The sequence below is a fragment of the Trichomycterus rosablanca genome, chromosome 3 (assembly GCF_030014385.1).
Source record: "Trichomycterus rosablanca isolate fTriRos1 chromosome 3, fTriRos1.hap1, whole genome shotgun sequence".
In the NCBI taxonomy this organism is placed as follows: domain Eukaryota; kingdom Metazoa; phylum Chordata; class Actinopteri; order Siluriformes; family Trichomycteridae; genus Trichomycterus; species Trichomycterus rosablanca.
The window spans coordinates 31,172,660-31,196,411 of record NC_085990.1 but is presented as its reverse complement, the minus strand read 5'-3'; the positions used below and the strand labels follow the sequence as shown (position 1 = coordinate 31,196,411).

General features: G+C 35.1%; 2 protein-coding genes across 3 annotated transcripts in view; one reads left to right on the top strand and one right to left on the bottom strand.

Annotated features, from left to right (window-relative positions):
• LOC134309814 (uncharacterized protein C18orf63-like) overlaps window positions 1–17,166 on the top strand; it is a 91,483-nt gene extending 74,317 nt beyond the window's left edge. The window contains exon 15 of one of the 2 annotated variants that reach the window (XR_010011222.1): window positions 17,004–17,055. Coding sequence is in view for 1 of the 2 variants with exons in the window: in XM_062991156.1 (XP_062847226.1) it covers window positions 17,004–17,075 (72 nt within the window). In the remaining variant the exon portion in view is untranslated. Of the gene's footprint in view, window positions 1–17,003 lie in introns of both variants that reach the window. The other variant, XM_062991156.1, reaches the window with a different exon arrangement.
• dipk1c (divergent protein kinase domain 1C) lies at window positions 155–18,578 on the bottom strand. Its single transcript, XM_062991159.1, has 4 exons — window positions 17,963–18,578; window positions 5,105–5,830; window positions 2,920–3,084; window positions 155–1,280 (listed from the first exon to the last, which is right to left on the bottom strand). Exons 1-4 carry the CDS (start codon window positions 18,176–18,178, stop codon window positions 1,026–1,028), a joined length of 1,362 nt encoding a protein of 453 aa, XP_062847229.1. The 5' UTR covers window positions 18,179–18,578; the 3' UTR covers window positions 155–1,025.
• Between the last annotated feature and the right edge of the window lie 5,174 nt (window positions 18,579–23,752).

The following is a 23,752-nucleotide window of genomic DNA, read 5'->3' as shown; positions in this document are numbered from 1 at the left end:
GACCTTCATCAACCCTATTTATGCATGTGTTTAAAATCATTTTCACGCTTGGTCAGTACACTAAAATCTGTTCCTTGTAGTTATTCAAGGCTTTTGGGAGAGGGTTTGATCATGGAAGGTTTGTTTTCACAAAGACAAAACCACAATTTAAAGCTCCTGTTTCCTGTATGGGAAATCTTGCATAATAAAATTTACAAGGTACAGTTTTCTAGTATCAGGTCAAGTCAAAACTGAGCATTTATTTAGAGATTTTTTTTGCACTATATTTTTGCATTTTCCCCTTTTCTTTCAATGTAGTCACATAAAATTCCCCAATTGTAACTTCCACCTTAAATACCCTTACCCTAAAAGAGCAGAGCCACAGATCATGTGCCCCCTCTGACACATCACTTTCCAGAGATAAGGTCTCACAGAGACCGATACTGAGGATGGAGAGTCATGCACGACTCTCAGTAAATCAACTCTTCTAACTCTCTCATGCAGCCACCTAGACTAGCCAGCATGGGCCACACTTGCAGCGACAATGCAGAACCCATTTAACCATTACCTTTCTCAAACACAGAACGTACTGTTTGTGGAAGCATTTTATAGTCCATACCATGTGTGTCTGTGTGGGTGCCCTGCTGTTCGATTTATATTCAAGAGCTCCACCCCAGCACACATAGTGTTTTTTTTTTTTTTTTTTTTTACTTTTGGCTGCCACTGATCAGCTATGTAGGTGAAAGTCATTTAATTTATCTGAAGATCACAGTGTCCTTTTTTCACCAGTGTAAATGTTACAATATTAAACTGTTATCACACATGATAGCATTTTACTATTTTAGAAATAAAATGCTTTTACACATGGTATGATCAGCACTCAAGCTCAGTTAAACTGAACCCAGACCCCTATTTTAGACAGACTACATATTGTAACTAACCCTGAAACTACACCCAAGCATTTACACCTTGAAACATAACAAACTTAGTGTCCAGGCAGACTTGGGTCTGGAACATAAGTGTGAAATCCAAGTAATAAAAGGGTTTTAGAAATTAAGTGCTGTATGGACGTGTTGTCTTGAGTGTGTTTGCTTTTGATTATCCAAATTCTCCTGAATGAGCTGCGTGAGGAGGCTCTGAAGTCGAAGCCTAATGGTCCGGCTGAGCTCTGCGTCCTCTCCTCCCTCTGTCTCTGCACAGTCCTGCACTGCCTTCTGAAGCTCCACCTGAAGAGGATGCCCTGCTTTATCCCCCAGGAGCGTGGGAGAGAACCATGTGCAGAAGATCTTCTCACAGATCACCTGAACAGGAAAAAGGGAAAAAGAGAGATGACTGGTGAGGGGGTGACAGTCAGAGATGACCGCAAAGAAAAAATGCCACTATGAGTGACCTTCACGGTTTTATTCATGCTCATGATGGCCATCATCAGTCATATTCTTATTTCATGTTGTTTGAAGGGGATGGACAGAGAAGATATCTCCTTGACCTGGTAGCCTGAATGACACAAAGCTTCTATTGTCCCGAGTGGCAGTGAGGACAATAGTATGGAAGAAGTCATCTGGTGTTGTGATAAGTGATCAGCGATGGAGAGATGGGCTCTGTCTGAGGTCGGGAGCTAGACTTGGTTTCTTTCCGCTCGGTCGTCTGTTGGCTTGTCTCCTTAAATGGAGCTTGTGCTAATAACAGGTGTTGATTTAGGCCATATCATGAGGGGATGAAAGCAAAGATCTGATAATGCTGCCCGGCCAAGATTGATCTTAAGTCATGAGATTAAAGAGTATATTAGTTTTATATGACTTCAATGTTGGGTTTTTTATTTATTGATTGTTAAGTCTCGCTCCTCAGCAAATCACTTATTTCATTTCATTTTCATCATCACTTCATCTTAGGTAGGGTCACCATGGGTCAAGTTTCTTTAGATTTACTGGGTGCAACGCAGTAACACACCTCAGACAGGATGCCAACCATGTCTGTATGCAGATGTCCGATCGGCTGAAAGTACCACTGCTGATTAAAACCCTGCTTTCCAGTGTTAGTAGGCTAACATATTTTACTGCTGCACCACCTGAGTTGACATTAACATTTATGGCACTTAGCATACACTTTTATTCAAAGCAACTTACAATTATAACTGAATGCAATTTGAGCAAGTGGTGGTGGTGGCACTTAAACCAGCAACTTTCCAATAACTAGTCCAATATCTTAACAGCTGAGCTACCACTACCCTGTTGTCTTATTGTGTTGTTTTATTAGTTGTCTTTTTTTAAATCAAACTTAAATTTTAAAGCTTGTTTTATCTTGTGACCAAAAACTTTTCTTTTAATACTATGCGTGCTCAGTTAAGTTTGGAACAGATAATTGTGGTATTCATGCTCTTATCATGAACATTCAACATTCCATACATTGTTTGTGGTACTGCTTGTGGACAAGAACTTTCATCTTCTGACCTTTGTTATAATAACTTGCTTTCTGTAGAACTTTTACAGCTACAGTATTTACAGTATCTAGTCTTAGACCACAGACCACAGGTTGAGAAATTCAAGGTTAATATATATATATAGTTATGTTGTGCATATGTTTAATTAATACATTTAAATGATCTTTTAAAGACAATATTTGCTGATTAAATAACAAGATATTGTTTGCTAATTTCCTGATAATAAATGTTTCTTAATGTTTGCCTGTTAATATTGTTTCAAAAAATAATATTTTATAATAAAAATTTTCTTTAAAAAATCAATCTCTAATCTTATGTTTAGACAATCTCAAAACATAGATACAGTTAAGTGCAAAATTTCTACAGCAACAAAACATTTAGTATGTTAGAATTCACTAATGTTCATCCTTATTACATTATTTGAATTATTACATAAGTTAAAAAATGTGTTACGTTAATTTAATGTCAGATAGTAACAGGTGTCACATTTTCTTCATGCGTACCTGAAGGTTGCTGTTTTTGCGTTTAGATCCACATTTCTTTCTGGTTGTATCACATTGAGAGACGCAGTCAAAAAAATTGCAGTCACTGTCGTTGGTGCAGTTCTGCTCCAGAATGTCCCGCATTTTGGGCTCAAAAAAGGCCATGTCCACATCTATAGCTGCCACCTGTCAAAAAAGTTTAACAGAAATTTAGCTAATCCAGAATTCCTTCACAGTGCTTTAAATTACCGGGTGAGTCAAAATTATGTTAACACTAATGGTTTTTGTGTGTTGAACGTGATGGCGAACAGGTTGAGACTGTCCTGTAAATCATCTCACACATATGAAGTATGCTTTGTGAATAAATGGTTCCCGCCATTCAAGTGTTAACATAATTTTGACTCACCCTGTGAATGTGTACATTATAAGCAATTCTTTCTTTCATACTGTTTGATATTATTTTATTTCTATCCTCAATAGATTGTAAAAGAAGTTTGTACATGACAGATCTGCTGCACTTTTAAAAGACTAACTTGATGTGAAGTTGTTTCAGCATGGACAAACTCTGTTTAAACATTTAGTTCTGAGAATAGCGGTGTTAATATACACCACTAACACTGTATATAACATACGCGTGCCTGACAGATCTCATACGCTAAAGCTCCAGCCATGACTGAGCACGAGCGCTGCAATCTGGAGTCCATTTCCCAAATCAAAAACGCTGAACTCTTGCTCAGCCCTAACTATGTATATACATTGTTTGATATTATAGGGATCTGCTACACAGTTACTGTTTCAATACAAAACAAACACAAATACACATTCGAATACGAGACAAAAAGGTTTATGCATGCTAAACCAACACAATCAGTTGTCTAAATATCATTAGGAGGGGGTTAGCAAAATATATGTTTTAGCTAAAAATAAATGTAAAAAATATAATTCCTTATTTACTACCACATATTAGCCTATAAACAAGTGTTTAGAAGTATAATAAATAATTGTGTAATTTGTACCAAATATAGGTTACAAGTATTACCCCTTTTATTGTAAAAATACATAAAAGTCGTCTCTACTGTACAGCAGTGTATTATGCACCTTTAAATTACTATTAATATGCATTTTCATGTAAAACTACACAAACTGAAAATGTAAAAGAGGGTTCCTTCCCGGCAATAAGCAAAGTTACCTTACAATACTTCAGTGTCTGCAAATGTATTGTATTTTATGTGATTATATTTTGTACTGTAGGTGGAGGTATTTTAGGGGATATGAGAATTTGATTAAGCAATTGCTTTGTACAAATGTATTTATTATATGCAATGTGGGGTAAAAGTCCATGAGTGCTAGTTAATGTTCCTACATTTCTTACAGTGTTTTTAATTCCAAATCATAATTTCAACATAACAATTTGAGCAAAATGTTGCATCTTTCAGAATTGTACATGTATTTCAGAAGACTGTATTCATAATAATTAAGCAATAACTGCTAATATATTTAATTAAATGAGCTACAGATGAGTAGATATCGAAGCCACCTGAGTGGTGTCTGAGCATGTGCTTTAATGGAAAGCATAAAAAATTATTAAAATTAATAAAAATCTCCAATAGTTTTTCTCTGGCTGACCTTGTCCTGTATTTGAGCAAAAGCATCAGCTAATTAACACATTCATCTGCTCTTAAAATCTAAACCTTTTAGATAAATAAGATTACGCAAATAAATGAACTTAATTTTGCTAAAATCCTGTTTGCTTTTTAGGATTTATGTGCCAGTTATGTCCTTAATCTGTAAATGCTGAAAATAAACACATTTATCTAACAACATTGAAATGAAGTTATCCTACCAGTACTGAAAACACATACAAAGACCAGAGCAGTTTGTTAGTCTTTGCAAAGCACCTCTTGGTGTGTTTAAGTTAATGCACTCTTGCTCTGTGGTTGTAAATCAAGTTGTCATTTAGTGGATCTGTTTGCCCAGACTGTGTCTAAGACAGTGGGTGAATCAAAATTCCATTACCCACTCTTGTTTGTACAAGGTTTTTATTGTTTCCTCAGAGTGGTTCACCCAGCAGTTTGCAGTCCTTGGGCACGGCTTAATGACAACTTTCAGCAACCAGCTTTCAAAACAAGCCCCTGGTTATTATTAGTTAATGAGATATACTGTAGTATAGATACTTCTGCATATGTATGCTTATAAGAATACTCACAGTCAGGTCCTTCCTAATGGCGAAGTTCTCTGGCTTGATATCACAAAGGTGTAAGTGATGAGAAAAGTCACTCTCAAAGCGCCCTACCATGTCCAAGAAGCTGAGAGCAACACGGGGCACCATGTCCATCTCTGTTACTGTCCTTTTCAGTCCACTCTGAGAGATGCTTGGAAAGAGTTCCTCCAGCGAGAAAATATTCTGGTCCCATGCCCGTCCGGCTGCAAGGTATTCCACTGCGTAAAAATGACCGCAGGAACCCAGCACCTTTGCCACGTGGTCCGTCAAGTCCTGCATCACCCGGAGAAAGGTGTATTCCTCCTGCTGCAGCAGAGCCCAGAGTGAGGCCAGCTCAGCTCGTGAGTACACCTGCGACTTTTCTTTCAGTTTTTGGCCCCAGAGCCTCGGCAGGGTCAGGTTACTCCCAGCCTCCAGGCCCAGCAAGTTTTTAATCTGCAATGTGGCATAGAAGACCACATCTAGGGGTGAAAGCTCCTCTTCAGCCCCCACATCACCTGCTATGTCCTGGTACTCCAGCAGTCCCAAAACCTCATAGGAGGAAAAGTTTTCAAGCTTGGATTTAAGAACAACAGGCGTGCCTCGCCAGCTGGCCGCCATGACCTTCTTTCCATTCTCATAGTAGAGGCAGCGTTTGTATTCCACCTGGCCGCTCACACAAAGGTCTTCGCATAGGTCACCTGTTAGTAGCCCTTGTTGGTATTCTTCACACTGCAACACATGAAACAGAATTTTTAGTTCATCCCGGAATACTATTCACTAATTTAGCATTCTACAGAATTAAACATTAATGTAAGAAATGTATATTCAAAAATTATACTGTTTTTAATTATACAAAACAATAATTTAGTTAATGTTTTAGGTTGATTGTTGATTTTTTTAGGAAATATAGGACAAGATGTTTAGGGTAAAAAGGCAATGCCAAAGCGTAACAATTAAAAACACATTGTTGATAAAACACATTGTAGAAAAAATACATTCTGATTCATTAAGCTTTACAAATAAAACACTTTTTAATGTTGATGCTTAGAAAAACAGTTAAAACGACATATAATATAAAATAAATTGTGTTTTTGAATTTTAAAGACATTAAATAATTCTGATATTTATTTTTATAATTCTGAACTAATTATTATTTATTAATATTTATATAATTTAAATAATAATGCTTTTAATTTGGAAAAAAAAACTTTGTAATGGTAAGTATTACAGTTAAGAGGTTTTATAAGTTTAATTAAAAAGAAGAATATTATACAGTTTAGTGCTTTGCAACATTCCAATGTTTTATCCAATATTAAACACTTATAATGGGAAAAATTTGGAGAACATTTTAAAATTGATTTTAAATATTCAGAAATAGAACTTTGTATTTTTAATTTTAAAGAGTGTTTAGAAAAAAATAATTTTTTAAAGTCATAAAAACATGAACATAAAACTTTGAAAAAAGAAATTCTGAGGCTTTACAAACAGTATGGTCATACAGACAAATTAAGTTCAGTTTTCTTAGACAAAAGATAAAATCTAATCTAAACATTTTGAAATACAAGAGCATTCCAGCTCTGTACAATGAAGAGAAAAGTGTTGTGTTTTTCTTCTCAAGTCTAATATTTTATTATTAATAATAACAATAATAATAATAATAATAATAACAATAATAATAATATTAATTTTATGATTTTCAATTAAGAGAACATTATAACTAACTAAAATAACAATTAAATTGACCAGAATTTTAAGAAATATTCTAACAATCTAACATGTTTACAACTAAAAAAATGAATAAGTAATCACTCTTAATTAGAATATGCTATTTGGGTAAGTCAAAATAAAAGTGTTGTAAAGTGTTGTAATAAACAGATGTCATAACCATAAGCAATATTGCTTTAATTTTGTGATTTAATGCATCATTCAACCACAAGGAAACAGTACACCAGTGCAGTCAATAATTTTATATAGTTATTGTCCTGAATAATAATAATAGCTATGTAAACACCAGTTATCTTTTTGCTTTGGACTTTTTTATATTTCCTTTCTCTGAATGATGTATATTTAAATTGACCCATGTTGTGGTGCTTGCTTTCCAGTGGCATCTACTGCACATTCATACAAAAGATAAATACAAGACCAGGTCTAAAACCTGAATGAACCAGGGAAAATACTGCTGTTTAACTTTGTGGTAAACCTTTTAGATTAGTGGACCAAATCTGACATAATGACATCATTTATAGCATGTAAAATTTGATCATTTACCCTTCATACGCTTGGCCGGTAATTACCTGTTCTTTAATGGGGAGAACAGGCATTAAAAATTCTGACTCCACACATAATTGACCACACTGCCTTGGCATGCTCAATATACATGACAGTGCTGATCAGGCTCGTGCCATCAGCACTTACACTAAAACACTGACCATACACACAATGAAGAACCATTTTTAATTATCAATCGCATACATACATTTCAGGTTCATTTTCCCTTGTTTATCTAAATGATAGTCACTGTTAACAAGTTTTTATCTTTTCCCACTGCTTTTTACTCATAATTAGGGTCACAATGGGTCTAGCTTCCCTAGAATCACTGGGTGCAATGCAATAGCACACCCTGTACAGGACACCATTCCATCATGGGGCCACGACAGCCACGTTCCTCCCAAAACATAGCCAATCATGTTTGTATGTAGATGCCCTACCGGATTATAGCACAGCTGAGAATTCAAACCTTGGATCCCAGTAGAATTGGGCTAGCGTAATTTACCGCTGTGCCACCCAAGCACCTTTCTGAGTAATGTAGAATTAAAATGAAGTTATAGTGCATTATTATAGGTTCTACAGATTAAAATTATGAGCTCCTTTCTGAAAACTTTGATAAATTGTTAAGAACTGAGGACTGCTCAGATACAATAATTTAATGCTATTGACATTATATACTTATTACTTTTGGCTCAAAGTAAATAAGTTGTGTGCCTGTGACTATAAAGCATTTACTGCAGGACTCAAACCTGAACTGACTCAAACAAACTGACTCAAACAAACTGAAACCACTCTGGATTTAAAACTATTTTTTTATTTACACGCCTACGCACAAAACACCACAATTTTCTTTGCCTTCAGTAATGAAAATATCTGTTTTATCAACGCATTCCTTTATTAAACTTGCACTTATTGAATGAACAGCGTTATTGATCTGTTGGGTTGATTCATGGTTTTCAGGTACACATAAATCCAAGCTTTTAATCTCACAGATAGTAGAACTGTGAATCATGATGATGAGTGTAAGAAAGGTTTACCACAAATCATACATTGTCTCCTTCATTTCTCAGTCCTATCCTTCCCTGCTTTCAAATCATAAGCATACCTTGCTTCTGTCTGGACCAGAAAGGCAAAGGTTGATTAGTGTTTCACAAAGATTAGCTGCAATCAAGTGCCACATTCTAAAGTGAACATCTTTCTCCTCTGCTCGAGCCCAGAGTTACTCAACAAATGGGCCAGACTGGGCTTATGATAGCACATTAGCAGCAGCAGTATATTGTCCTTATCATTATTAAGTATCACAATGGTTTAGAGTAGTCTTTTGCTTAATTTACCAACCGAGTCCCAAAGGATAAAACATATTTACTGTTTAAATACAGTAGTTCACTGAGAAAAAGTCTGACTATCTGCATTATAAATAACTGTAGAAAAAAATGAGGATTAAAATAAAACAATAAAATAAAAGCAACACAGCAACCATCCAGACGTATCAATAACTAGTCCAAAAGCCAGGGACTGTCATGGTATAGGGTTCTGTCAATAACCTTGGCAAAGCTAATTTATACTTCTTTAATGGCAGCATTAATGCAAAAAAAAATACATTAAGGTTTTTAAAGCAACATATGCTGCCTTTAAGATGACCAGAGACTTCCATGCATTTTTAATTCAATGCAAAACCACATGCTGCACATATTAAAAAGCATGGCTACAGAATAAGAAAGTATGAGTACTAGACTGGTCTGCCTGCAGTCCTGATCTGTCCTCAACAGACCATATATGCAGAATTTTGAAAAAAAAAAAAAATAATAAGACGTGTTTGCAGGAGGAATGGCAGCCTCACTGTCAGGATGTCTTTAAAGTGTTGTCAGAAGGAATGGCATCATTACGAAGTGGTAAATGATTTACCGTCCAAACTTTTTGAAATGCAGGAATGGATGTTCATTAACAAATAAAATAAAGCTGAATTTAATACTGTTGTACTTATATATTTAGTTTAAAGCAGTAAAAGCTCCCAAGCATGCCATAATTTAAATGTAAAATTAATGAACTTTTATGTGACAAAATATATAATTTCCTTAATGAAACGTGTATGCAGTGCCAAAATGAAATACCTGAAATGAATTATTTTAATGCACTGAAAATAAATAATAATTATTATCATTATTATTAATATTATGATGATGATTTTATAATTATTTTGTCACTACATCATTTTCAGTAGTCTTTCCTAATTTAGTATGTTTAACAGAATTGCATGTTTACACAGACCAGATTCACTCACTTCTCATTGCACTTACTGTATTCACTGTATCTGGTGTCTTATACCTTTCCCTCTAGACCTGCTAAAAATATAAAGCAGTCTCTTTTATTTGCTGGTTTTAGTATTGCGTAAGTGGCACCATGGTCAGTGTGGTCAATGTGGTCGGTGACTTTCAACCATCTGGTCTGGTCCGTTCTCTTTCTGACTTTGTGAGGATGTTTGCCAAGCAACACAAATCCGTAGAAATTCCCGAGATTTCTTAGCTTTTCCTCACATCATTCGACAGCTGTTTTTAGCTTCTGTTTTTGCTCATAAACTTTCCCACCATGAGTTGGATGTGATCCAGTTAAATTCCTGGGATTTGTTAACGTATTTATGTGTAAAAGCACAATAAATTTTCTAGCTGTGGGCTGCAATTTTAAATTAGTTGTGCTGCAGTTAGTTATGTGTGTGTGTGTGTGTGCTGACAAGTAGTAAAATGTAGTCCAGGTATGCGGCACATCTTTGTGTTAAAAATCCATGTAGTTCCAAGCACTGAATTGATTGCAGGCACTTCTAGTTGAGGTTAAAAAACGGTGTGGATTCTATTAGTCTAAACCCAAATGCTGGAGCATATTTCATGTAGCCAGGAACAATCCACCTGGAGACAGTTTAACAGTTAACAATATGCTAATTTGCTAGAAGCCTCCAGTGTGTGTAAGGGGAATACAAAATGCACCCGTAATTACATCATGCATTGACGTAAAACAAATAACTAGCATAAACAAAGATATAAATTAAATTTAAAAAAGGTTTTACACAGCACAAATAAATAACATATAACATTGTTGCTTTATAATTAATTTTTTTAATTGTCTTTAGTTTTCCAATGCTACATTGCTCTGATAGACTTTTCATTCAGTCAATCACTTTATCTTGGTCAGGGTCATGTTCCACCATAAAAAAAATGGGCATGAGACAAGACTACACTGAACAGGGTCCAACCCGCCATCCCTCCATACATAGCCAATCATGTCTGTGTAGATGCTTGGGTGGCCAGTGGTACCGCAGAGGCAAAGATTAGAACCCGGGTTTGGTGATGGGTTATTGTAAACCATTGCAGCACCTGAGCGTCCACCTCTGATGGACTTTATTATCATTTATACATTTTCAATTAAAATGTTTAGTCAGGGGATATAAGCTTTAGAAGCTTTGTCAGTGTAATGAAAGTTTAGTTTATAAGTTTAAAAGATTTGATGTAATATTAAATTAAATAATAAATTAAATATCCTACATTTAATGTCTGTGTATTTTGATGTTAATAATAGTTTCTAATGCTTTTTGGAGAGTTATTTTTTTGAGAGATTGCAGTGGATCCGGTTCCCCTGGAATCACTAGGCACAATGCAGTAACACACCCTAGTCAGGACACCATTACAATACAGAATGTTTTATAGTATATTATTATTTAAGTTCACTTTCTGTAAGTTTAGTTTTTAATTTAGTGTTTCATATCGCTGACTGTTTTTATGTTTTTAACTGAGATCCACAAAAGATTAAGCGATATACGTATATTATAACAACTACTAACGACTAACAACTAGAGCACTTTTGTACTTTATATAAACTTAGTATGTAAGTATTTAAGATTAAACCTAAATTATATAATATGCTTTGTGAAACTATGCATTATAATTCCACAGATGGACTTTTCAGCCCTGGCATGCCAAAAATGTATGACCATGCCAACCAAGGTGGCCCCATCAGTCTCACTATGCCAGGGCTCAAACTCTCAAAGCTGCATTGTCTGTTTTCTAGCCACATATATATACATACTCTGTATGGCACATAGTTCAACATTTGCATTGTAAAGTTCCAGACATAGTAGAAGTTCAGCTTGCAAATAGCACACAAATGAACCGTTGTCCTGAACAGTTCAGGAAGCTCATGAACATTCACAGCTAAAATGTATAGAAAGTTGATGTTTATTAAAATGAACTTGAACAATAACTGCATTTATCAGTAAATGCACTATGTAGCATCAACACATGGACTGTGCTATATCATTAACCCTTTGATGCACAAGCTAAGCAAACCCCTTCTAATGCACAACATTGGTCAAAAATTACCCATATTCATCCATTCAAGAATATTTTAATATGCACATTTGTCAGTTATTCATGTATTTGCTGTCTTAGCTAATAAAAGCTATCTATACTAGAATATGTAAACAGCTAGCAAGCAAATAGTATTGGACATATTCAAGATTCAAGAGCCTAATCTTTGGTTGTCTTTCAAAAGATCAGTAAATATGTTTTTGACTACAAACACTTACAAATGTCAGTAGTTTCTGTCAAATTCCATAGTAAATACATAAGGGTCATTTTTGACCCATGTTGTGCATTAGAAGGGTAGTGATACAAAAATGATTTTTATTAAAAACGCAAAAAATATAAAACTGAAATAAGGATTTGTGATGATCAAAAACAAGTTAACTGAAAAATTCATGGAAGCTTAAATGACGAAATTAATTTATTGCAAAGATATAGAAAATAAAAACTCAGTTGGGTCACTTTTGACCCAGGTTGTGCATCAAAGGGTTTTGGGGGGTAACTGTATGAGAGGAACTCAAACTGTCAGTTATACTGTACAGCATACTCTATAGTACAAGAAACATGTTTGGCTTCTTTAATAGTATTCTATACACCAAAGCAAGCTGACACCTTATTTCTATTTACACAATACAAATATTAGTAATTTACTTGGTTTTAGCCATTTTGTATAACATCCTGCACTTTGAACAACTTTTGGATTGTTTTTGGATTGTAAATAACATGGAAAAACTGTTCCACCAAAGAACTAAATCTTTTGTTGCTATATTGACTTATTAAAGCTTCAGGCTGTAACTTGGAGACCCCTGTGGTAGAGTTTATTCCATCAGCTTTGTAAAATAAATAAATAAAATGAAGCGCAACAACAACATAAACAACAAAGAACAGTGAACAGGTGCGTTAGGATAAACATCCACAGATGTTAAGAAAAATTTTTTGTTAGTCTAATAAGGTTAAAAGATCTTGTCCAAGTGTTCCCAACCTGCAGTTTGTGTGCTACTTGCAGTCCACAGCATATAAAAATGTGGCCTGCACAATACTATTTATACCCTACGTGTGGCTCACAAAACTAGCTGTATTGTTCTTTTGGGCCAGTTGAGAACCATATGAAAAAAGGATTGAGAACCACATATACTGATGTTTTCAAACTAAATCTTGATGGTTTTAAAAGAAATTGAGAGGCTCTAAAATTTCTCAATTAATTATTTAATGATACTTATTGTTTACTGTGTAATGTAGTGAACATATCAGTAATATAAATCACTGAGATAAGCAAAACACCATAAGCTGAACCGGGTCCAGAATTTAGAACGTAGATTTTAAATGGTAGCCAGAAGCAAACAGTTCATTACAAGTGCTTACTAAACATGCCAATCGTAATTAAAGATGTAGTCATAATATTACAGCATTTAAAGCATGTTGTTATTAAAAGATAATATATGTAATATATGTACATATATAATAATTTTGTAACTGTATACTGTAAAATAATGCACATAATTTCTGTAAGCAAATAATATTACACACAGATTGACATGTGAAGAGTTCAGCATGAGGTCAGACTCAATACTGACTCAAAACAGCCTCTGTTTGTGATTTTAATATGTAATAGTTCCATCGTTCATGATACTTGACCTGCTTTTTTTTTTAGATTAGAACAGCAGCTTATTTCTTTAAATGTGCTTGAACACTTAGCTGGTGCATGCACACTAAGGGTGGGTGAGGGTGAGTCTCAAATCAGCAAACTCAAATCAAAAGTATTAATCGAACATGAAAATGAATGTTCATTGTTGGTTAAGCTGCTAACATCATTAGCGTACATAATAATTAATGCTAACCATTAATCTGCAAAATTCTGTAACAATTTTCTACACCTATTTTTATCACCAAACCATTTTGTTAATTCATAAGTCCTCTATCTAAATAATTCATCTAGAAACTGAATGCACCTTAGGATCCGGTTTCACCTAAAGCCACAACGCCTATAGTTTGCTAAACAGTGTTATATTCAAAGTCTTTCCTATTTGTCACTTTTCAATACAGTAACGTACATGCTGTATCAAAGATGTTTTTGTTTATACACAATAATACAACATGCAATAGTTTTGTTCGAATTGTTTAGGGCACCATAGCTGCCTTTTTTAAAAGTGTCCTCATGAATGGACATGCATAAACCCTGAAGGCAGGATCGTCTGTGCTTTATCTTCATGTCTGATAATAAATAGGAAAAGCAGAGATGGCGGAAGCAATTATAATAACAGCACAGTCTTTCTTTTCTTACTTCTCACCAAGAACTGATCTGTAACTCAGGTGACTTCTACTAAATAAAGATTCCTGTGTTTAAACAATTCCTAAAAAGTTGTTTAATGTATGACACTATGTATATGACACATGGTTTTTAAACATCTTGTCTTCTGTTTGGTTCTTCAAATAAAAGGGTTTAAATAAACAAAAACAATGTTTTCTAATGGTATTAACAATCAATATGACATTTGTAAAGCACCAGACTAACACTTTCTGGATGTAAAAGTGTGTTTACATTGCTCCAGTGTTGCCCGCTTTTCCAATGGGTCATTAATGTATAGTCATTCATAGTCTTTAAATGACTTACATTACTCTGACAGTGAACAATTAAGGCTTATAAACACTGCATTTAAAACCTTATTTCCACAAAGTCAACTGGATGTGGGAATGCGAATCCCAAGGTTTTAGTAACAGGCTTTTATGTTAATTATATTGTTAATCAATACAATATGATGTACACAGTAAACACATTTTGACTGTTTTGATATAATGATATTTTTATTAGGCTACACCAAAGAACATTGTAACGATGTTTTCAAATGATTATTATTACTATTACTAGGGGATGTTTAGCTGTTCTTTAAATGCCTTTTTCCTTCCTTCCCTCCTTCCATCCTTCCTTCATATCTTCCTTCCTTCCACTTTTTTCCCTTTCTTTTTTTTCTTTCTTCCTTTCATCCTTCTTTAGTTTCTACCTGACGTGATATTTATTCTGTTACTCTGTCATTTATTATTATTATTAATTATTAATATTAATTATTACTATTATTACCAATATTAATTGTTATTATAAAGTATTATTATTATTATTATTATTATTAATAATAATAATTATTATTAATATAATTATTATTATACATTTTTTTTGACGGCATTATTTTTGGCTAATTTGATTCAGTAGATGATGTTCTATTTATGATTTAATAAGAGTGCCATGCTGTGCTTGTATTAAATTTATATTAATGACTTTGTGATGAAGCTCCCATAAGATCTGATATGTGCTGTAACGAGCTGTGCTTGACTTTGCTTGAACAATTTACTATCAGCATGTTCTCCCTATATATACACTATATGGTATATTTTCTCTTTTACAGATGTGTGTTTTGTAATGTGCCAGGTGGTCTTTTATTTGAAAGACTTAATAGTGTAGCAATTTGCTTCTTTTTGTGTTCACTTCACCACTTTGGATTGAATTGTACTTTAAACTGTTGTGGAAATGGCTAAGCCTTAAATTTGATCTGATTTCATTGGTAACCTTGTTGTTTACCAATTGTTGGCCTATTGGTTATTTTGCATTTACATTGCTCATTGAAATAACTTTAGTGATTTTGTATCATTTTTGTGTCTCACTTTTAGGACTGAATTCTATGCAACATTATAAATTTGTATTTTAACTTAACGCAATTGATTCTAAGTAATTAAAGGCAGTGTTGCTAATATAAATCAGCTGGTGGTCTTGGTGCTTCCCTCCAGACTGATAAATAGCTCAGTTCCTCCACCCTAGCTTTAATTAGATGAGTTTGGCAGGGAGCAGGATTCCTTTTCTGGGCCTCTTCTGAGCTGAGGAGACACTTTGCCCTTGGGTAAATTCTAAGTGAAACAACATTGTCCAAATGATGCTGTTTTCAAAACACTCTTCAGAAAAATATGTGTCTTTGTCTTGAAATCTCTTTCAGGAGATCAATTCGTTTTATACACATCAGAGGTAAAAGCACTGTTCATGAAATAAGCATATTTTAATTGGCATTTTGGTCTGAATATTAATTTTATTTAACTGAGAGTCACTAGGTGTAAGGCAGGAATACCCCAAACAAGGAGCCAAATTTATTGCAGGGCTTCACTCTGACAAATGTACCATGTAGAAATTGTCACATTAATGGCACAAATGGCATCAGTGGCATCAAAATGACATTACCAAAACTTACAATGTGTATAATCTACTCTTTATATTGCATGGAGTTTTATTTATGGTTCTTTGATCTGCATATATGGTCAAATAGTCACACTACCTGACACTTTTGGACTAAAATGAAAAACATGATATGTATTCATCTGTTGATTAAATGAAGTAGGTACTGTGGAATATATGATATATGCCATGCATATATTTACATATTTTAACAGATTAAATCATGAACCTATATACAAATTTGCATTATCTGCTGCTATTTACTGAAGAAGATCAGTTAACACTAGTGTTCCCAAAACAGCTTTGGATCTTGTTAAAAACATGTTTTTTTTTATACTGTATGGGTTGGAGCTAATTTGGCCCATGAATTAAAGGCTGTCAGATTATGCCTTTGCATGTTTATTATTCAACTGAACATTTATCAGAATCTCTCAGATGTGCCTCTGCAACCACATGCTGTGAGTTGGCTTTGAAATTAAATAAATAGAAAAGTCAGTCCAAACTGCTATATCTACTAGCCAAGCAATATAGTGACTATTGATCGCCGCATTCACAACCATTACTTCTAATCCACAGTTTATTTTATGTGTCAGTTTTGTTTAGTGAATGTGTGCACGTTTTGCTGTTTTAGTCTAGTAGTTCATGGCTCTGATGAGCTTCCAAGAGAGTATAAAACAGTCATGACTGCAGGTTTTATTAATGGATCATGAATCAAAATCTGCACTGTTTTACAATCTGCTTTAATCAACAGACTTTACTTGTACAATCTCATGTATTGGATTTCCTGTGTGCAATGATTCAGTCTTATTTATTTTAGTTATGTGGAATTACCACGAATAATCATTTCAGCAGCAATAATTTCTATGAACTGAAAACAGATTGTTTCCTCATAATATATATATATATATATATATATACCCCTATATATTTTTTTTTCTTCATAATACACATATATTGTTGGTGGACACCCATTTATTGAGTTCAGGTATTTCAGCCACACCTATTGCTAACAAGTTTATTAATCAATCATTTATATGAAAATAATGATATGTTATCAACTTTGTGTCAATAGCTTGAGCAAGGCCCTGTTCCGGCGTCAGTGTGCCACTGTACACAAAGTCAGCTCCGTAAGGACATGGATTGATATGTTACTGAAACAACTATGGATTTGAATCTGCATTAAGATGTCCGTCAGTCAACTTTCTTTCCCCTAATTTTGTTAATTCATACAAACAGTGTATGTTGTGTATATATTCAAACAGCTTTGATCCACACCACTTATGCATCTGTGACTTTTTTATTGTATTTTATGGTGTTCACTTTTCATTGGTAAGGCATTGCTTTACACATTCTAAGAGCTTTAATTTATTTATTAAAACTTTGGTTTGTAACACACTATTTCTAGATTTTAATTGCTTATTAATTATAAATCACTATATGTTTAATATTGAAAAATATTAGTTTGTAGTTTCCCTTTTTTAAGTCTCAATGCATGTGACTCATTTCACTATTCATGAGGCATGTAAAAAGTAGTCAATAAGAAAAAACTCAACTCATCTCAACGTAGAAAAATGTTAGTTAAATACTTAAACAATGTTTGCTTACCTGTAACATACTAGTTATTCATGCCAATAAATAATTAATGCAATTTCTGCTTTTGTTGTGTTAAATTGGACTACGATTTTGGTATAATGACAACTCAAAAGGAAATAACAATGTCCAGTCATTAAATCAATGTAAATAAAGGATATGATAGTACTCAAAGCCCCAAACTTTAGTGATTTTTGTCCTTTTAATTCTTACCAAAGACAAAACTAAGTCTGATAGAAAGCTGACACTATTTTTTTAACCCAACTCATTGCTGATTGCGCCCAAATTTCTTATAAAAATAATGCTCATAAACAGCCCTACCAAATTTGTACTTAATTTCCATACATATAGCCATGACTGCACCTGATGCATCTTTGAAATCAAACTTTTCTTCCTCCCTGTTTATGAACACTTCATCATGCAACCCAAATTGGTACCTACCACTCTTTGGAGAATCCTTTTGCTCTTGTCGTCAGTGCAGAAGTCAGAGAACATGGTGGTGTGCACGAAGAGCAGGCCACTGAGGAAGAGCCATGAGGCGAACCAGAGCAGGAGAAAGAGTACAGCAGTCCTGCGCCACACTTTAGCCCTCCGCCATCCGAAACTGCAGCCCAAACTGCGGCCCAAGCTGGCCAATCTGCATGCGGTCCGAAACATTGGGCACGCGTTGAGAGCTTTGCCTGCCCTGCTGTGCCCACTTCAGCTTCCTGTCACATTCAATCCTTTTCCTGCAAGCATCTGTGTTGGTAGTGTGGTAAAAAGTTGGAGTACTGGTGCCCCTCCTGTTGGAGTTGTAGGTGAGTAGATTCTTTGCTGAGCTTCCTCTCAGCTTGTAGGTTTGCCATGCTTCCTGGAGACCTTCTTCAGTAGGTTCAAGTCTGGATCAAACCTGGATCAAATCAGGCTTGTTTGCACACTTTCTAATGACTGGCAGTGCCATGGAGAGTTCATTTGGAATCAGACCTTCTGTAACGGCTTCTGTTTTTATTCCCATTTTCTTCTCCCATTAGTTTTAGAGAAAATAACTATGCTATTCTCTGCACTGTTTCTATCTCACACTGTCTGTCCTTTCTCAGCCTCTGACTTTCAATTGCCTCTCTCTCTCACAATCTCTCCCACTTACTACACCCCACCTTTTTTCTCCCTCTCGTTCCGATGCCCGCCCCCTTCTTGAGGACTTGCCTCCTTCGGGTCGCTTTCTTGCTGTTTCCACGGCAGCCAGGCCTTCCCAGTAGGCACTTCGTCTTTGCGGTACATTTCTGCCAAAACTCCCTCCTGTGCCATGCATACAAACACCATTTCAGACAGCAGCAAAAGCACACATTGTTTTATAAATCGTCCAACATGCACTTTCCATCCAGGCACCTACAATGAAAAAAATCTGTTTTATTTTATTGTGGTTTTTTTTAATAAACTTGCTGATAAAGTCCAGACTTCTTTGCAGTGATGGCTCTGGCTTTTTGATTTGTACTTTGGCTGTAGCTTGTTTTTTTGATGAGCCAAGTGCTGAGCACCTCTGTCTGATTGCTGTGATCTGTTGTGCTGAAGACACAACAGCTAGTGCTCTGAATTCTTAATATCACTCCTAATATGAATGCTCGGCTCACTACTAACTACAGCTAATATTCATCTGTGTTCCTGCCTCATACATTAATTGTCTCTTAGATTTCTCCTGTGTCCTCTGTTCTCCGAACACATTTATCCTTGCTGCAAATCAGAGATCCTCTCAGGACTAGAATACCTTTAGCGTCTAATCCTGCTAAATGGACACTTACACTGGACTGTAACTCTCAGTTTTAGAATAAACTTTTAGCCATCTAACAAAAATAGCCACACTGCATATTATTTGAGAAACATATTAAACATATGACCTGGGTAATCCATACTTAAGAGTGAGAAACAAATACATGCTTCTATAGCAGGCATGTCCAAACTACAGCCCATGGGCTCGCTTGGTAATTTTGAAATAAAAGTAATAATATTTTAGAAAGCAGGTTTTTTTTAAATGTGTCGCTGTCACATAAAACAAATGTAAAACTCTTTCTATCTTGTTTCCCCCAACTCAAAACATTAATGTTACACTTACATTAAAGTTCCCCAGTTTTTTGATAAACATGGCGGCCCTGAAACGAAAACCTGACAGCAAATGCTAAAGATTTTAGCCACGCTGGGAAAATGTATATTTTTTACTGAGTTTAATTTAAAGTGTGTATGTTTAATTTAAAGAAGTATAATAATCTTCTCATCAGGATTATAAACTGGTGAGTGAAATTGGCAAAATCATAGTTCACACACAACACTGTCAAAGATAGATAATTAGTCACATAAATAAAAAGACAGTGTAATTGCTTGTAATCAAGTAGGTCTATTATATTTTACTTTGTTTTATTACAAAAGAGTCTGTGACCCGTGTTTGCATATGTTCTAGAAAAGTTTGGACAACCTCTATAGGCTTTAAATTTGACTAAAGTAATGTGTTATCAGCTGACTTCTACCAAAAGCTGAGCCAGTCTGATCATATTATCCCATTGTTGCTCAGATCAGATTATTATTCTGCTATGTTCTGTTATGCACTATGCATTGACTAAACAAAATTTTCTTGACCTTTCAAAGACCTTTACCTGGTTAGTCCGGGCATATCTTGCTGATGTTTTGAAGCAGTATATCCCATTCTAAGCACATCATTTCGCTGGTGCAAAACTCCACTCGCAGCTAAAATGACATTGTAGAATCTTTGAGACTTTGGCGCCCCTTAGAGGTTAAAATCTGTATTGCTGTAGTATTTCTATTTATTTTCAGTTTGTTAATGTAGCTGAAAGCGGTGACCGCACATGTGCACGGTTCTGGTATGTGCAGTTGCTGCGTGTTCGCAATTTTCTTTTACAAGACGGTAAAAGACGGTCGGCAGTGTAGCCTAGTGGTTAAGGTACTGGTCCAGTATTCAGAAGGTTGCCGGTTCAAGCCTCACCACTACCAGGTTGCCACTGTTGGGCCCTTGAGCAAGGCCCTTAACCCTCAATTGCTTAGACTGTATACTGTCACATTTGGATTAAAGCGTCTGCTAAATGCCGAAAATGTAAATGTAAACTGGCTACTTAATGTTCCTTGTATGAGTATTTACCCCATTCAACCTCTTGGCCTTTTGTAATGTTAAAACTTATAATCGAATACATTTATTTAGTTTCATGGTTGCATAAATAGCACGCGTCAATACCTCAATACCTAAAAAGGTTATCAATAAACCTAACAGATAATATAGTAAAAATTAGTTAGGAAAATGTAAACTAAGTGATTTAAACATAAATCTTTGGCGCCATGGGTTAACTAAAGTTAAGGTTTGAAAACACTTCCACCTAGTGGTCACATTTGTTGTCAACGCGCTAGTATAATGATGTTCATTTACAGCACATGCTTTTATCCAAAAATAATCAATTTGATCTATTACAGTTGTGACAGCGCACAATACAAGCAACAGAGTATTAAGGACCTTGCTCAAGGGCCCAACAGTGGCAAACTGGCTTTAGTGGGGCTTCAAAGAGCAACCTTCTAATCACTAGCCCATTACCTTTACCACTCATAAATACAGCTGCAATCAGAAATATACAACCCTTTAAAGAAAATAAGATTTATAACTATACTTTTCTGCACAGCTAGATTTGGCTTTAAATAAAGTCTTTATCAGTTGAATTATGCAGCAAATTAACAAAGAAAATGAATGATGATGTATTTTAGAGTAGCAGGATATTTTGTTACTAAATATGTCATGCCATGTCACAATTATTTAACCACTACACTTTACTGCTGATCCTCAAACACTCTGCTAGTGCATATGACCTGAAGTTGGGTTACAACATCATTAAACCTGATGATTGGAAACTTAATAACAAGCTTTAATTGGCTTCAGCTTTGATGTGTTATAAACAACACCCAGAGATTCAAGAAAAGTGGGGCTTATGATCAGAAGAATACAGTCTCCACGGTCAATCATAAAGCTCGGTCATTAATGATGTTGCGATGTTTTGGGGGTCAAGAACTTACAGAAATGTTAAGGCATTTTAAGGAGAAATGGTATGTCTTCTGTGGTGAAACCTTGCTGATAATAGGACTTTCCAGCAAAACAATGATCCCAAGCAGACCTCCAAGTCAAGCAAAGCTTGGTTTAGAAATCAGTCCTGGAGTGGCCTTCTATGGATTTAAAGACATATTAACAATGTAAATTACATCTTATTACTTAAAGACCTGGACCTTATAACTTTTGCAGCTGGTCCAAAATGCAGATTTTCCTCAGAGGTCAGAAAAGGGGAATTGAGATTTAGCCTTAATTAATTCATTGTCAGTACTACAGCCAGTGACATCTCTGTACCTATACAAGTAATGCTAGTTTGACTGCACTTATTTTAAAGTACATGGAACATTGATCTGTTAGCCAAGGCTGGAAAGAATACCCAAACTGCCCCCTTGTGATGAATGTCTCTGCCATCACCATTTGTGCATTTTTCAGCTGCAAAAACGTATCCAAAGAAACATGCAATTCATGCAACTAAGGTTAAGGGCCTAGCTGTAAGACTAATCAATACACTGGCAGGCACTTTGGACAAAGAAAGGTTGCATTCCAATTATTCAGTCACAAGACTAAATTTTATTGGATCTGGTATGTTAATACTTTTGTTTATACATGTTCAGTCCAGCAGAGGGCAATACATCTGAAGAGCTTTTACTAATGTCCAGAAGAGGCTTCACTCTCAATGCAATGGTGCCTTTTTAGGTAATATGTTTGTAGTTGCAGGAGCTTGGTTGAGAAGGGGGGAAATTAGTCTGGACTTTGCTGTAGCTTACCATAAATCATCAAGGGTTTTTTTTTAAATAAAGTTTGAACTTACTCTAATAGTAGATTCAGGTTACTCTAATAGTGTTTTCTAAACTAACTGTTTAGATGAAACGTTCTATGTTTCATAAATTGACCTATGTTTATAGTTCAGACATAGTATGATTTACATGAATAACTGTAGAACATTTATATTTAGACACATTTGACAAGCATCACCTTCAAGACACACATGGGGTGGACAAAATTACAGAAACCCATAAGAGTACCATAGACCTCAGGTGGTTTTTAAAATAGGCTAATATTTATTGGCATGTTGGTTTGTAGCAATCATTGGACATAATCATTTTTACCAGGTGGCTTCCCCTATTTGGATTTACCACTGCATTTAACCACTGCCAGTTGACATTGTTGGTTAAAAAAATCCTTCAGCTTTCGCTGAACAAAAATCTACCCAGATGCAAAAATTATGAATAAAGCTGACTTATTAGACCATGTTAAGTCTCCCTGGATTTGTGTCCTTGTGCATTAATATTAAATACAAATTTTTTTTTTCATGACATACAGGTTTTGTTAAGACTGGGTCAAAAAGATGTTCATTTAATATTGTCAGGGTTTTTTTGTGGCTGTACTGTTGGAGCATTTAGCAACTATTCTGTAAAATACCATTTATGCCTGTAAAAGAGTTTGAAATGTTGCCATCGGCCCATGTTTTACACAGGTTACCATGACCTTTAAAACCTCTCCTGGAAACATACCATGCATTTTTTAGCTTTGGGCTGATTAATGTTGTTGTAAAATCTCACATCAAAGGGTCGATTGTCAGAGCTTCTTTAATAAGCACTGAATTGTATCATGTGTAGCTTGTGCTGGGGTGGTACCTTCAGGAGTAATACAATGATGTAACTTAAATTACTTATCTGTCCTTTCACATGTAAAAAGATACAAAAACACCCACAATGCATTAGTGGCTTTTTGGCTCTGGTCTTACAGGTTTGCTTGAGATAACTATGATTCACAGGAGCTGAAATGCAGTGAGTTTACTGTGGTATAAACAGCTCTGTAAAACACATAAAACTATCCAAAAGAAAGAATTATGCTCTCATAGCCCAGCGACCACTCTGGAAACTGTTGCCAATGTACGATCTCACTCTGCACTCTGGCAAACAGGGTGGTAAGTTTCAGATTATGTAAATGTACAGGATCACATAAATTCAACCAGTACTTTATGCCTTCACTACTTACTAGTTTATATTGTGTCCAAAATATTGGGCTGTAAACTCTACTTTTGCATCTTTGATACACTATAATTTCAGATATTCATACAAAATGTAATGTAGGTCAAGAAGAGAAAAAGGAAGTAAAAACAGAGTATGATTTGAAAAAGTCTTGTTGTATTGATATAC

Excerpts from the sequence above, each read along its gene's own strand:
- dipk1c (XM_062991159.1), bottom strand. The coding sequence starts at position 18,178 with ATGTTTCGGACCGCATGCAGATTGGCCAGCTTGGGCCGCAGTTTGGGC. Across the intron at positions 3,085-5,104 it reads CCATTAGGAAGGACCTGACT|GTGGCAGCTATAGATGTGGA; the intron begins GTGAGTATTCTT and ends CTTTTTTGACAG. Across the intron at positions 1,281-2,919 it reads GCAAAAACAGCAACCTTCAG|GTGATCTGTGAGAAGATCTT; the intron begins GTACGCATGAAG and ends TTTCCTGTTCAG.